At 54.9% G+C, this 14,276-nt stretch overlaps 1 protein-coding gene across 3 annotated transcripts; it reads left to right on the top strand.

The window, feature by feature from the left end:
- Positions 1-2,378: 2,378 nt before the first annotated feature.
- Positions 2,379-14,024, top strand: HYOU1 (hypoxia up-regulated 1). Of its 3 annotated transcripts, none has more exons than XM_082660781.1 (26): positions 2,379-2,438; positions 3,414-3,511; positions 3,751-3,844; positions 4,023-4,101; positions 4,257-4,411; positions 4,535-4,611; positions 5,054-5,235; positions 5,480-5,595; positions 6,722-6,914; positions 7,128-7,262; positions 7,424-7,506; positions 7,611-7,743; positions 7,915-8,102; positions 8,330-8,468; positions 8,999-9,059; positions 9,212-9,291; positions 9,685-9,870; positions 10,014-10,186; positions 10,266-10,353; positions 10,483-10,605; positions 10,753-10,886; positions 10,967-11,051; positions 11,701-11,941; positions 12,036-12,083; positions 12,351-12,401; positions 12,536-14,024. In XM_082660781.1, exons 2-26 carry the CDS (start codon positions 3,421-3,423, stop codon positions 12,595-12,597), a joined length of 2,997 nt encoding a protein of 998 aa, XP_082516907.1. In that variant the 5' UTR covers positions 2,379-2,438; positions 3,414-3,420; the 3' UTR covers positions 12,598-14,024. The 3 variants fall into 3 exon arrangements, with proteins under 3 accessions (XP_082516907.1, XP_082516905.1, XP_082516906.1); XM_082660779.1 differs by lacking the exon at positions 2,379-2,438 and adding an exon at positions 2,473-2,576; XM_082660780.1 differs by lacking the exon at positions 2,379-2,438 and adding an exon at positions 3,001-3,035.
- Positions 14,025-14,276: the final 252 nt, after the last annotated feature.

The raw sequence follows: 14,276 nt of genomic DNA on the forward strand, positions 1-14,276 counted from the left end.
ATCTAAATCAGGTGTTTTACATTAAAAATTTCCCATTGTTTTACACCTTGCCCTTGTGAAATGCTATTCTCCTCTCTGGTCAGAGAACAAAACAGGTGACTTCCCAGAGCACTTGCACCTGCTGCACATCCCAAGGGGACAGACACCCAAGTCGAGAAGCGTAGCTGCAGCAAACTGTGCTCTCACCAAGGGTATTCTGGGAGTGGGAGCTCACTTAGGAGTAGGGGAGACTGACTTTCTTACTCTTCCAATTAAGTCATTCAACAGGTTTTTACCAAGGGCATGAAACCATGAACATACTTGTTTCCCAACAGACTGACTTCTCTGAAGGAAAGGACAAGGTCGTCCCCATCTCTGGACCCCCAGCACCTAGCACAATGCTTTCAGACGACAGAGGGCCAATAAATGTTAAAATGCATACTCTGAAAGGGATGGAAAGAATCTACCCTACTGGATAGCTGGTGAAAAGTAGAGTCAGTTATTGAGAAACAAAATCTTTCTCTGTGGAACTGAAATGACAACTTCTATGTTCATCAGTATGGCTAAACAACCCCCATGCTATGGAATGTTCTATAGCAGTAAACAAGGTGAATCTTTATGTACTGGTATGGAAAATGCTCCATGATTTATTGTTAGTTACCAAAAAGAAAAACAAGAGAGCAAGTTGCAAACAATCTAATTGTGTAACATTTTATCATTTAGAAAAAGACAACAGCTACATGTTTCAAAACACATATATGTAAATACAGAGGAAAAGGCCTGGAATATTACACATCTGATAACAGCAGATACCTCAGACAGAGTAAGGTTGTGGATATTATCAAAGGGATTTAGCTTTATCTAGAATATTGGAACTTTTTTCAAGATTACATTTGTGTATGGTGCTCCAGTGGTTAAGACTTTGTGCTCCCAATACAGGGGGCGCGGGTTCTGTCCCTGGTTGGGGAACTAAAATCCTGCATGCTACACAGCGTTGCCTTAAAAAAAAAAAAATTACATTTGTGTATTATTTGTGTAATTAAACCGTTTTAAGCAAATTTCTATTTCTACCAATTTCTCTGCTACCTGAACACTGAACTGTTAAAGGGAAGGAAAATAGACCTTTCCCTGGTACTGTCAGTAGGTTTATCTTCTAAGCATAGACACCAGACTCTCCCTAAGCCTCATAAAAAATGTAGGGAGGGCTTCCCTGGTGGTGCAGTGGTTGAGAGTCCGCCTGCCGATGCAGGGGACACGGGTTCGTGCCCCGTCCGGGAAGATCCCACATGCCGCGGAGCGGCTGGGCCCGTGAGCCATGGCCGCTGAGCCTGCGCATCCGGAGCCTGTGCTCCGCAACGGGAGAGGCCACAGCAGTGAGAGGCCCACGTACCGGGAAAAAAAAAAAAATGTAGGTAAAGGAACAGATAAGAGTTCCTTAACCAAGCCCTGGCTGTCATAGCCAAGGCCTTCACGAGAACCTTCTGTGAAGCAAGGCCAGGCGTCGATTTCGTGAGAAAGGCGACTGATACCACGTTTAAGAAAAGTGCGCTCATCTCAGTAAAACTGGGAAAAGAAAGTGCTTTAAGGACCGTGCATATTTCTATGGGACTGCTAAGTACAGAGAGGAAAGTGAGGAGCGCCAATACCTGCCCGAGGTTCTTTAATTCAGAAAAAAAGTAAAGTGCACAAGCTTTAATGGAGGACAAACAGGAGGTGGTGCATCTGTGCTTAACCAATTACAGCTTCACAAATATTAAAAGCGTCTCTTGTGTGTAGCGATTTGCAGTTTGGAATATTCCTTCTCATACAAATTAAAGAGTCCAGGCCAACTTCTGCCACGAACACAAGCGTTATCTCCGACCCATCAGCGAATATCTCTCCTTTAGTGGCTTTAGTTTCCGCAAAGAAACAAAGGGGGGTTGAGATGGACTGAGCCAGAAGCGCATTCTCTGATTTCCAGCCAAAGCGAATACCGACCAACAAGCGAGCGCCTCTTCCGCGTGGCTGCGGAGGGGATGCCGATCTTTCCTGCTTCTCGGCCGGAGCTCCCAGATGACCAGAAGAATAGGGCCGAGCGCGAGACCGCCCGAGCGCGAGACCGCCCGTGCGCCGACTCGCTCTAGGGACCGGTCACTCCCGACCCGGGGAGTCAAACATCCAGCGCCGCGGCCGGAAAAGTCCCGCGAGCGCACCGGGACTGACACTGGGCCGCGTGACGTGGTCCAATCCACGGCCAGCATCGGCGGTTTTCCTCCAACTGGTTGACTGGCCCCTCCGCTGCCTCCCCGGGAGCGGCTGGAGACAGAGGAGGGGGGCGGGCCTAGGACGTGGCCCAATGGGAACGCGCGCCGCGGCGGCTGGGGGCGGGGCCGGGCCCACGGCGCAGGGCCGGGCGCCGGAGGCTCCAATGAGCGCACGCCGCGTCCGGGGCCGGCTGGTTCGCTAGACGCCGCCGGGAGGTTGGTGGCTAATGTAACAGTTTGCAAACCGAGGGGAGTTGTGAAGGGCGCGGGCTTGAGGGGCGCGCTGCTGGCCTCGTGGGTCCATCGGCCGCCGCGTTTGTCCCAGAGCTGGGACCACAGGAGCGGAGGCAAGAGGTAGCGAGGGTGGGGATGGCGATGGGGACCGGCCACCCCTCCTGGAGGAGGCAGCGTGCTAGCTCCGGGGGCGGGTCGGTAGTGGGAGTGAGGGCCGCAAGAACGCCGGTGCGCTTGGCCCTGCATCTCGGTCCCCGGGGCGCCCCCACGTCTTAGGGGTGGGCCGGAACCCATTTCCGGGAGTGAGAGCCGCCGTCTTCGGCTGGTGAGGCTTAGGTGAACTCGGGGTACTCTGTACCCAACGGTGCGGAACCTTACCGTTCCAGGCACAGCGTCTGATTAGGCAGCGGGGCCTGGTATGGGATGGAGAAGGGGAGCGGGTGGGACAACCCGAAGGGATGCTGACGATGAGACAGGCCCTTCTTCCACCCCAGCCTCGCCCAACGTCACCATCTCTCAGTTCCCGTCCAGGTCCGGCCCGGCTTTCTCCGCCAGCAGGGGAGCTCCAGGTGTAGGAAGGTAGTTGAGTCCTGGGCGGGGATCCCTGGCCGCACCCCAGGTGTCTGACAGCAGGGGCAGTGCTGGGGTGCGCCAGTTGCTGCCTATGCTGTGGACGGAAGGCCCTGGTCTCCTTTCTCCTGTCCTGTTACGTTTATTTAGGGATGTGGTGGCTGGCGGCCAGGATCTCTGCTGTTTCACCTGGGCCTTTGTGTGGGCACTTCTGAGGATGCTGAGAGTGCTTGGTTCTCATTGGGAGGGAGGGGAGGGGATGTAGACTGCTCTGCCCTGGGTGAGGAGCGAGTAGGTATGAATCTTAAAGCTTCTCTGTTCTGGATGAGGTTCTGCCTCCTTCACTCAGGGCATCCAGTTACAAGTGTTGTTTTTCTCCTCCCCCAGAGACACAATGGCAGCCACCGTCAGGAGGCAGAGGCCGAGGAGGCTAGCCTGTTGGGCCTTGATGGCAGTGCTCTTGGCAGACCTGTTGGCACTGAGTGGTGTGTACCCCAAAAGAGGCATCGAAAGAAATATAAATGAGTGAATGTTGGATGATACGTGGTGGGAAGGCAGAAAGAAGCTGGTGGTGGGAAACTCTGGACTCTTAGGTTGCCAGACCCAGACCTTTTTCTTTGTCCATTGCTGTCTTACTTTCTCCATGGAAAGCAGTGTGCTTTGATTAGCGGGGCCTCAGGAAGTGGGGGAAGAGGGGCTAATTGACAATCTGTTTTCCCTTCAGACACGCTGGCAGTGATGTCTGTGGACCTGGGCAGTGAGTCAATGAAGGTGGCCATTGTCAAGCCTGGAGTGCCCATGGAGATTGTCTTGAACAAGTGAGGGCGGCCGCAGGGTCGGGTGGGGAAAGGGAGTCTGCGCCCCAAGCCACAGTGTGTTCTTCGTAGTGCCCTCGGCAGACTTTGGTGTCTGCACGATTGATTGTATGTGCAGTGTTGAGGCTCCTGAGAACACACCCTGCCATAGACACCTGGTCCCATTGTCTCTTTTCCACAGGGAATCCCGGAGGAAAACCCCAGTGACTGTGACCCTGAAAGAAAATGAAAGATTCTTTGGAGACAGTGCAGCAAGCATGGTGAGCTAGTAGCCCGCCCCCTTCCCAGAAGCAGTGGGCAGAGGAGAGGAGGTAACAGACCCCAGAGTCTGTTCCCTGATCGATCTCTGAGGTAGGAGGTAGGTGATGGCCAGCTTGGGAGCCTAATACTCTGCTTCTCCTTTACCTCCTCTCAGGCCATCAAGAATCCAAAGGCTACGCTGCGATACTTCCAGAACCTCCTGGGGAAGCAGGAGAATAACCCCCACGTGGCCCTTTACAGAGCTCGTTTCCCCGAGCATGAGCTGGGCTTCGACCCACAGAGGCAGACTGTGTACTTCCAAATCAGCCCGTGAGTGCCCTGCTGGGCAGGGTGGGCTCAGCGGGCCTGATGGGGTCCCCATTGGCATGTGCTCACCATTGTCCTTGCCTCGATACCTGGCTTTCCTTGCCTCTAACTGCTTCCTTCCCCCAGGCAGCTGCAGTTCTCACCTGAGGAGGTCCTCAGCATGCTTCTCAATTACTCCCGTTCTCTGGCTGAAGATTTTGCAGGTGAGCGGCCAAGATGGGGCCAGTGGTAGCCAGGTTCCCTAGGGACTCAAATAGAGGTAGTTTTGCCTCCCAGGGAATATTTGGCAACGTCTGATGACATTTTTGGTTGTCACAACTGGGGAGCTACTGCTACTGGCATCTACCAAGTAGAAGCCAGGGGTGCTGCCAGACATCCTAGACTGCACAGGCCCGCCCCCCAAACCAAAGAATTATCTGGCCCAGAGACTTCCCTGGCAGTCCAGTCGTTAAGACTCCATGCTTCTACTGCAGGGGGCACGGGTTTGATCCCTGGCGGGGGAACTAAGGTCCTGCATGCCGCACAGTGCCACCAAGAAAAAAAGAGAGAGAATTATCTGGCCCAAAACATCAATTGTGCTGAGACTGGGAAACCCTCCTCTAAGGTCTGAAGCTGGTGGGAACTCTGTTCTGTTGTCCCCTGTAGAGCAGCCCATCAAGGATGCAGTGATCACCGTGCCAGCCTTCTTCAATCAGGCTGAGCGCCGAGCTGTGCTGCAGGCTGCGCGCATGGCTGGCCTCAAAGTGCTGCAGCTCATCAACGACAACACTGCCACTGCCCTCAGCTATGGTGTCTTCCGCCGGAAAGATATCAACAGCACTGCCCAGGTGAGCCAGGGAGGAACTGCTGACCAGACTTGCAGGGTGGCCGAGTCTGATGATGGAGGCCATTTGGCTCATTTTGCATCTTGTTTCCGTGGCTGGCCCTTGACAAAATGAGGCAACAGCCCTCAGCCCCTTCTGGAGCTGTTTGGCTTTCACTTGAGAGTTGGTACAGCCCCTTGCAGGCAGGGAGGCAGGCACCCTGGAGTTAAATAAGGTTCCTGTGACAGTGGCCTTGATGTCTCTACAGAATATCATGTTCTATGACATGGGCGCAGGCAGCACTGTGTGCACCATCGTGACCTACCAGACGGTGAAGACTAAGGACGCAGGGATGCAGCCACAGCTGCAGATCCGGGGAGTGGGGTAAGTGGGTGCTGGGACGAGGGCTGCTTGCTGAGATACCCTCGGGTCAGGGGTTTCTTCTCAGAGGGGCAGCTGCCTCACTTTCCTGCTCCCTGCAGGAAAGCTCTCCTGGTTAAAGCATCAGTCATCGTAGGGTACCTCTCCCAAAGAGCAAGGGGTAGATGGAAATTGGGGGAGGACAGTTTGGAAAGATTGAAGGGCAGGGAACGTCCCAAGCTGCTTCTGAGGAAACCCACAAGGCCATAGGCCATATGTGGAGTGTCAGATTCAATTATTTTTTTGTTCTTGTTATTCCCAGTTTACTTATCACTGGCGTTATCTTATTTCACGAACCCATTCTTTCCTGTCCATCTTTACTGCTTCTATGCTAGTCCAAACCACCATCGCCTCTTACCTGCAGAATTGAAGATCTCCCCGCTGCCAGTGTGGCCTCCCTCCAGTTCTTTTCTCCGCATCTCAGCCAGAGGGTTCTTTTCAAAATGCCAACCTGACTGTATCTCGTTTCTTTAAAAACCCTACAGTGGCTTCAAACCTTTGCCTTGGCCTATGAGGCTGTGCCTGTGTGCTCCCGGGCTCCTCCTGCTTGGCTCTGACCCTGAACCTCTTGCTCTTTGAGCTCCAGCCATCCTTGCGCTCCATGGAACTTACACACCGCACTCTCTCTCACCTCACAGTTTTTATGCATGCTTTTCCCTCTGTCTAGAATGTTCTTTCCTCTTCACCTAGTTAATCTCAACTCATCCTTCAGGTTTCAGCTCAAGCATCACTTATTCACAGAACTTTTCCTGACTTCCCTAAATAGCTGAAATTTTCCATATATGTGTTTAGTGGTGTTGTTTGTCTCTCTGTTATAACACATAGGTTGGTTAAAATTTCACATTTATATGATTATCTGGTTGCTGGATTATAAACTCTTTGACAACAGGGGGCTTGTCTTGTCTTTTTCTTCTCACAGTTGCATCTCCAGAGACAAATACATAGTTTGATGCCCAGTAGGTACAGTTGAATGAATGGGCAGATGCCTGTCGCTGTGAGGTGTCAGCCGTGTGGGTGAAGGCCAGTTTCTGTGCAGATGAAGGAGCCCTGTGTGTTCCTCATGCTTTTCCCTGTTCCCTTTCCTGCACAGGTTTGACCGCACCCTGGGGGGCCTGGAGATGGAGCTCCGGCTGCGTGAGCACCTGGCCGGGATTTTCAACGAGCAGCGCAAGGGCCAGAGAGCGAAGGACGTGCGGGAGAACCCCCGCGCTATGGCCAAGCTCCTGCGTGAGGCCAATCGACTCAAGACCATCCTGAGCGCCAATGCCGATCACATGGCCCAGGTGGTCACATGTGCTGCTTGAGGGCAAATACTCCCCACCCAGAGGGTGGAGGACCGCGCCACCCCAAGCTAGACTCCTTGTGCCCGGTGTGGCCCATCCCTTCTTCCTGTGCTTCCTTCCATCCTCCCAAAGTCCTGTTCCCTTGGTGTCTGACCTGCTCACTCAGAGAGCAGGACCTGGGTGAGAACTCTGACCCTCCTCATCCTCCCGCAGATCGAGGGCCTGATGGATGACGTGGATTTCAAGGCGAAGGTGACTCGGGCAGAGTTTGAAGAGCTGTGTGCAGACCTGTTTGAGCGGGTGCCTGGGCCCGTGCAGCAGGCCCTGCAGAGTGCCGAGATGAAGCTGGTGAGGGGGTCGTCGAGGAGGGCATGGCGGGGAGGCAGGTGGGATAGAAAGTGATGAGGTGGCAAGAAGGAGGGAGCGGGAACATCAGGGAGGAGTCGGTGCTGAGGAGGAGGGTTAACTCGGGCTGACCCATCCATCTCCCGTTCTCTCTCCCCCTGCAGGATGAGATTGAGCAGGTCATCCTAGTGGGGGGGGCCACTCGGGTGCCCAAAGTTCAGGAGGTGCTGCTGAAGGCTGTGGGCAAGTGAGTGTGGGGGCTGGGGGGCTGGGGGGGGGGCTGGAGGGCTGGGGGGGCGGGCCAGGCTGGGAGCTGCAGGTGGGTGGTGCTGAGGCTTGGGATGCTCACAGGGAGGAGCTGGGCAAGAACATCAACGCCGATGAAGCCGCCGCCATGGGCGCTGTGTACCAGGCAGCGGCGCTCAGCAAAGCCTTCAAGGTGAAGCCGTTTGTTGTCCGAGACGCGGCCATCTACCCCATCCTGGTGAGTAAGCCTGTCTGATGGGGTGACAGGCTCCCTTTACCTCTCCCAGGGCCGTCTCCCCTGCCTCCTCTAGACTGTCCGTCTGTTTTCCTGCCATTGGTGTTCCCCTCCCTTCTTCCCCGAGACCCTCCTCTGCTCCTCCAGCGTACCTCCCCTCTGCCTGCCGCGTAGGTGGAGTTCACGAGGGAAGTGGAGGAGGAGCCTGGAGTTCGCAGCCTGAAGCACAATAAGCGCGTCCTCTTCTGCCGGATGGGGCCCTACCCTCAACGCAAAGTCATCACCTTCAACCGCTACAACCATGACTTCAGCTTCCACATCAACTATGGTGACCTGGGCTTCCTGGGGCCTGAGGATCTTCGGTGAGGGGGTGGGGCAGGGGGAGGGCTCCAGGGAGGGAGGGCTTGGGGTCTGAGGGGGACACAGGGGAAGCAGGCTGTGGGCTTGGGGTTGGGCTGAGCTTCTCCTCCGGGAGGAGCTTCCATCCTGAGGGTGTCCTCAGGGAGGGCCCCGCATCTCGTGCTGGGAGGCTGTGTAGGCTAGAGCTGGGGGGGGGGCTCCCCTTAACGGCTCTCTCCTCCCCACCCAGGGTATTTGGCTCCCAGAATCTGACCACGGTGAAGCTAAAAGGTGTGGGTGAGAGCTTCAAGAAGTATCCCGACTATGAGTCGAAGGGTATCAAGGCTCATTTCAACCTGGATGAGAGTGGCGTGCTCAGCCTCGACAGGGTGAGAGCAGGGGACCCCGTGTGCAGGGCGGGGGCCCAGGCCCCAGCAGCCTTTTCCAGAGCAGTTGCTCATGGTATTAGAACGTGATAAACGGGTTCTGGAGTTGGGTAAACCTTAGGTTAAACAAAGCTAACCAGGGACCTGGTATGGGCCGTCTCAGAGCCTGTAAATGCTCGTGGATGTTATAAGTTTCAGGATCTGTAGCATGGTTGAGAAACCTGTCTTTAAAGGACGGTTCTGGGGGTTAATATCTTTTAGAACATACTGGGGCAGTAACGGCCCATTTGGTTGAGTGGAGAAGTGTGAGGGTGGGCGGAGGAGGAGCTACGGTCCCCTCCTGAAAGGGCTCATAATCAACAGGGCTGGCGGTGACTCCATCCAAGAGCCCGTAGAAGGAGGCAGGTGAGAGAACAGGCTGGCACACCTGGAAGTCACTTGGATGTGCCTAGCAGTCACCCGCCAGGCAGGGTGTTTGTGGGGAAAAGGTGGCTTAGCGTGTGCATTTCTTCACCTCGGATCCCTGTCTTCAGGTGGAGTCTGTGTTTGAGACGCTGGTGGAGGACAGCCCAGAAGAGGAATCTACTCTGACCAGTAAGATGAGTGTGCACACACGTATATGTGTGTGTGTCTGTGAGAGGGTGTACTTGTGTGCACTTCGGGGAGGTGGGCGGGCCATGCCCTGGGGTTGGGGGTGGAGTCAATGCTGTGGTCCCCTTTAAGTCTTTGGCTTTTCTTCTTTCTAGAACTTGGCAACACCATCTCCAGCCTGTTTGGAGGTGGCGCCGCACAAGATACTAAAGAGAATGGTACTGACACTGTCCAGGTAAGGCCAGGATGGAGCCAAGGGAGCATGGAGGATGGTGCGTGGGACCAGGCGGAGGCAGCAGGGACAGGGGGTTGGAGTGGGCATCTCAGCTGCCTAGGATGTGATAGACCTACCCCTCCTCTCAGCCCAGGCCGAGTTCACCACACCCTCCTCTGGACTCTGAGCCGTCCCTGTGCTTGAGCTCCAAGGCCCACCTTCATCTCCAAACGCTTTTCCTTTGTCCAGCTAGACTGCTGCAGTCCAGATGCCTGCTGCCAATTTCCATACAGTCGTCCTCTGTCTCCCCCAAGCTGTGTCATGGGCGGTGAGCCCCTCAAAGCAGAGCCAGTCCTGATCCCTAGGCTCTGCTAGTGACTATTGTGGGTGGGCGTGTCTGTGATTGTTTCCCAGGAGGAGGAGGAGGGGCCTGCTGAGGGGAGCAAGGCTGAGCCTGGAGAGCAAGCAGAGCCCAGGGAGGAAGCTGAGGCCCCAACAGAAGACACCTCTCCACCCCCACCCCCTGAGCCTAAGGGGGATGCAGCCCCTGAGGGAGAAAAGGCCGCAGAGAAAGACAACGGGGAAAAGCCTGAGGCCCAGGTGAGCTCTAGGCAGAGTGAGGCCAGCCTGGACCCAGTGGTTAATGGGACAGGTGCCTGCTTTGCTTCTTGGCCCCCAGAGCCCTGCCTGTGGAGGGTAGAAGGGCCAACACTTGCCCTGGCATCTTGGTCTCTTCACCCCAGAAGCCAAGTGAGAAGGGTGAGGCAGGGGCTGAGGGTGTCCCTCCAGCCCCGGAGGAAGAAAAGAAGCAGAAGCCGGCCCGGAAGCAGAGAATGGTGGAGGAGATCGGGGTGGAGCTGGTAGTCCTGGACCTGCCTGACTTGCGCCAGGATGAGCTGGCCCGCTCGGCCCAGAAGTGAGTAAAGGCTGCGAGTGTGCAGAGGGTGCCCAGGGTGTGGAATGGAGCCCCTCATGCCTGCCGCCCCTGTCCACAGACTCCAGGACCTGACGCTCCGGGACTTAGAGAAGCAGGAACGGGAAAAAGCAGCCAACAGCTTGGAAGCATTCATCTTTGAGACACAGGTTGGTCAGGTGGGAAGCACACCTGCCCCAGGCCCTGTGTGTGGGGCTGGGGAGCAGGGAGGGGGTCCTGCTCCATGAGCCTTGCCCCCAGGGCCTGCTGCATGCTTGTGCTCTTGTGCACCTCCCCAGGACAAGCTGTACCAGCCTGAGTATCAGGAAGTGTCTACCGAGGAGCAGCGTGAGGACATCTCTGGGAGACTCCATGCCGCGTCCACCTGGCTGGAGGATGAGGGCTTTGGGGCCACCACAGTGGTGAGGGACCTCCCAGGACATGGCGGGCCGGATGGGAAAGGGAGGAGAGCTGGGGTGCGAGGCTATAACGGAGGATGCAGGGCTGGCTCCAGGGCTGACATGTCATCCCCTCAACCCTCTGCCCTCTCCCTTCCCCACATCCATCAGATGTTGAAGGAGAAGCTGGCCGAGCTGAGGAAGCTGTGTCAAGGCTTGTTTTTCCGGGTGGAAGAGCGCAAGAAGTGGCCCGAGCGGCTGTCTGCCCTCGATAACCTCCTCAACCATTCCAGCATGTTCCTCACGTGAGCGGCCCCTTCGCTTTTCTTCCTCATTCAGTCCCGCCCTGTCCCTCCTGGACTGATGGTCTCCTCTCTGGCTGCAGGGGAGCCCGGCTCATCCCAGAGATGGACCAGATCTTCACGGAGGTGGAGATGACAACGTTAGAGAAAGTCATCAACGAGACCTGGGTAATCCCCGTGTAAATACTTAACTGGAGACTTACCTGGTGAGGTGGGCTGTCCTAGGCAGCGTGGGAGATACGGAGAAACGGAGAGCTGGCAGCCTCTGCGTCCGGGCTTGACAGCTAATCCGGAAGGCAGAAGATGGTTGCGTTTGAGGCCGTGTCGGATTAGTCCCAGACTAGAGTCATAGCCATGAGTCGTCAACCAGACGAGCGACAGAGCCCATCCCCGTGAGGTTAGAGAAAGCTGCTTTGAGGAGCTGGGACTTGAGCTGGATGCAGAAGGTGGGCCAGGGTTTGGGGAGGGGAGAATGACTTGTCATGAGAAGCAGAAACTGTTTTGAATGTGGGGACGTTTTTTTTTTTTTGAGCCAGAGCTCAGAAGTGGAGAGAGAAGGAGAAAATAATTAAGAGGTTCAGCTGTAGTTAGTGCATAGTAATAGGATGTAAGCCAGAAACGTGTAGTTTGGGACTCCCATGTGGACAGTCTCGAATGCCATTCTGAGGGGTCTGCTTACTTCTGGGGCTGACGGCCACGGGCAGCAGTGATTTGGGGTCTGGGGGAAGAGCCTGTGGTTTGTTGGGGGGTGTATTTCACCTGGGACAGAGGCGTCTGCCATGTCCGTGGCTGGCTCTGAGCCTGTCCTCGCCCACAGGCCTGGAAGAATGCAACCGTGGCCGAGCAGGCCAAGCTTCCTGCCACAGAGAAGCCCGTGTTGCTCTCAAAAGACATCGAGGCCAAGATGATGGCCCTGGACCGAGAGGTGCAGTATCTGCTCAATAAGGCCAAGTTTGCCAAGCCCCGGCCCCGGCCCAAGGACAAGAATGGGACCCGGGCAGAGCCTCCCCTCAATGCCAGTGCCAGTGACCAGGGGGACAAGGTCATCCCTCCAGCAGGTGAGGGCAGGGTGCCTGGTTCCAGGTGCTACTGGGCAGCAAGAAGCTTTCCTTTCCCTCCCGGGACTACATTTTCCTCCTGGTTTCCCTCCAGGCCAGACTGAAGATGCAAAGCCCATCTCAGAGCCTGAGCAAGAGACTCGTGAGTTGGGGGAAACTGATTGGGAATACGGGCATCACTTAGCCGAGGGGTCGGCAAACTTGCAGGTACAGCCTCTTTGCAGACGGCCTGTGAGCAGTGAACGGCCTTAGAAGGTTATTTCCAAAAACGAAATATGGAAAGAGACCTAGTGTGGCTCACAAATCCTAAAATATTTGCTATCTGGCTCTTTGCAGGAAAAGTTTGCCATCCCCTCCGTTAGCCCCTTCCTTCCTTTGCAGACACTAACCCATTCCTTCCCGAAAGCAGGATCTGAACCGGCAGACTCTGAACCTCTGGAGTTAGGGGGTCCCGCAGCAGGTGAGGGCAGAGTGGGAGATGGGGGGTACCGGGAAGCCTAGCAGTGTCTGGGGGGGAGATGCCTGCCCAGAACTGGGCCCGTTCCCTCCATCTCACTTGCTTTTGTTCCTTTGCTCTCCCCCAACTCCCACCAGAATCTGAACAGAAGGAGCAGCCTACAGGACAGAAGCCAACTTTGAAGAATGATGAACTATAACCCCCGCCTCCCAGTTCCCCACTCGTCCCCGCCCCCTTCTCTTACCACCTCTATTTATTAAACACCAAGGGCTGGGGGAGGGGTTGGCCCCGCCCTCAGAGGCTTAAGTTCCTCTTCTCTCACCTGTGATTGGAGGTGTGGAGAAGGGGGAGGAAGGGACAGCTCACCAGTTCTTCTGGAGTAGTTCTGTGGTTAAAACTGAAATTGTTCCATTCCCCAATCCCACCTTCTGGTTCCCTACCCATCCAGGCCCTAGTTTGGGAAAAATCACTATTAGGTCTTAATTCTTCGCCTGTGGGTAGGTGAGAGGATGGCCATCGGTAGTTGGTTGACAGACCTGGTAGTGGGAAGGGTGTCCTGGCTTATTAGAGGGTCTCCAGTCTTTTCTGGTCATCCTTCCCTCCCTCCCTCCCTCCTCCACCACGAGATCAATGCCACACAGGCCAGTGTCTGCAGAGCCTTGGTTACCAGGTTTGATTTCTGAGCGCCTGTCTGTGCTCTTGCCTCCTCCAGGGTTTTTTCTCTAAAAACCCCCGCCCCCATGCCTCCTCCCCTGGGTCTCCTTGGCTTCCTCTTGCAAGTTGGGCAGTCCTCTGCCTCTAGGCCAGAGCCCTTCCATCTGGACTGCCTAAGTCAATCTAGGTCGACTCCCACCCACACGTACAAACCCCCGGTGGCCAGAGTAGGCAGGGAGAAGGTGAAGAAGGGAATCCAGCTGCCTCTGCAGGGAGTGAGATGTGTGAAAACCCTGTAGCTCCCCTGCCTGTGGACTCGGGCCTAGGAAAGCTGTGTGCAGTGGCTGGCACAGGATGCCAGCGTCCTGCAAGCACTGCTGAAAACTGCATCTTCCTAGTAGCCTGGTACTCATTGGCCCTTTGACTTCCTGCCCCCATTCTCTCCGCTTCTGTTCTGCCCTCTCAGACAGAGCCTTTCCCTCACTTCCTGGCCCCCTGGGCTGACCAAAATGTGCTTTCTACTGTGAGCCCCTGTCCTAAGACCCTGGGGGCAGGAGAGACCATGGCGTGAATGTAAAAATGCCACCTGGCTCTGTTGGAGGCAGGCCTTGTGGGGGGAAGGAAGAGGGTACAGGTTGGCCTTTCTTATTAATGTGTTGCTCTGCTGGGATGGGGGCCCTTTTACCCACCACACTGGTGTTGGGCAGCCTGCCCTTCAGGATCCCATCTGTAGCAGGGGCCAGGGCTGCCACCCCAACTCCCAGGACAAGGGGGAGCCTGCTTGTGTCTGTCTCTTGTGTTGTTTTCCTTTTTTTTTTTTTTTTTTTTGCCACATTGGCAGAAATGTGACCCAAGTGTCCTACCCTGTCCTGTATGTTTGAGTTGTTTCACTAGCAGTTGAGGCTGGTTGGACAGCTTTGAGTCAAGTTGTACTTTGCTCCATTGTTAATTGAAAAGCTGTTTCAATAAAATATTTTCTACAGTTTTTTGTGCTGTGAATTTTTTAAAATATGTTTACTTCTTGAATATAAATAATGCATGTTTATAATGGAAAATTTGGAAGGTAGAAGTTTGAATAACAAAATTGCCTATAATACTACCACCAAAACATCATTAACATTTTAGACTTAGATTTTTAGACTTTTTAGACATTTTAGACATTTTAGACTTACACTTAGATTCATGTATGTAATTTTTCTTCATGAGAACAAAACTGGTTTTATT

The sequence above is a fragment of the Grampus griseus genome, assembly GCF_964374135.1.
Source record: "Grampus griseus genome assembly, chromosome: 8".
NCBI classification, from domain to species: Eukaryota; Metazoa; Chordata; class Mammalia; order Artiodactyla; family Delphinidae; genus Grampus; species Grampus griseus.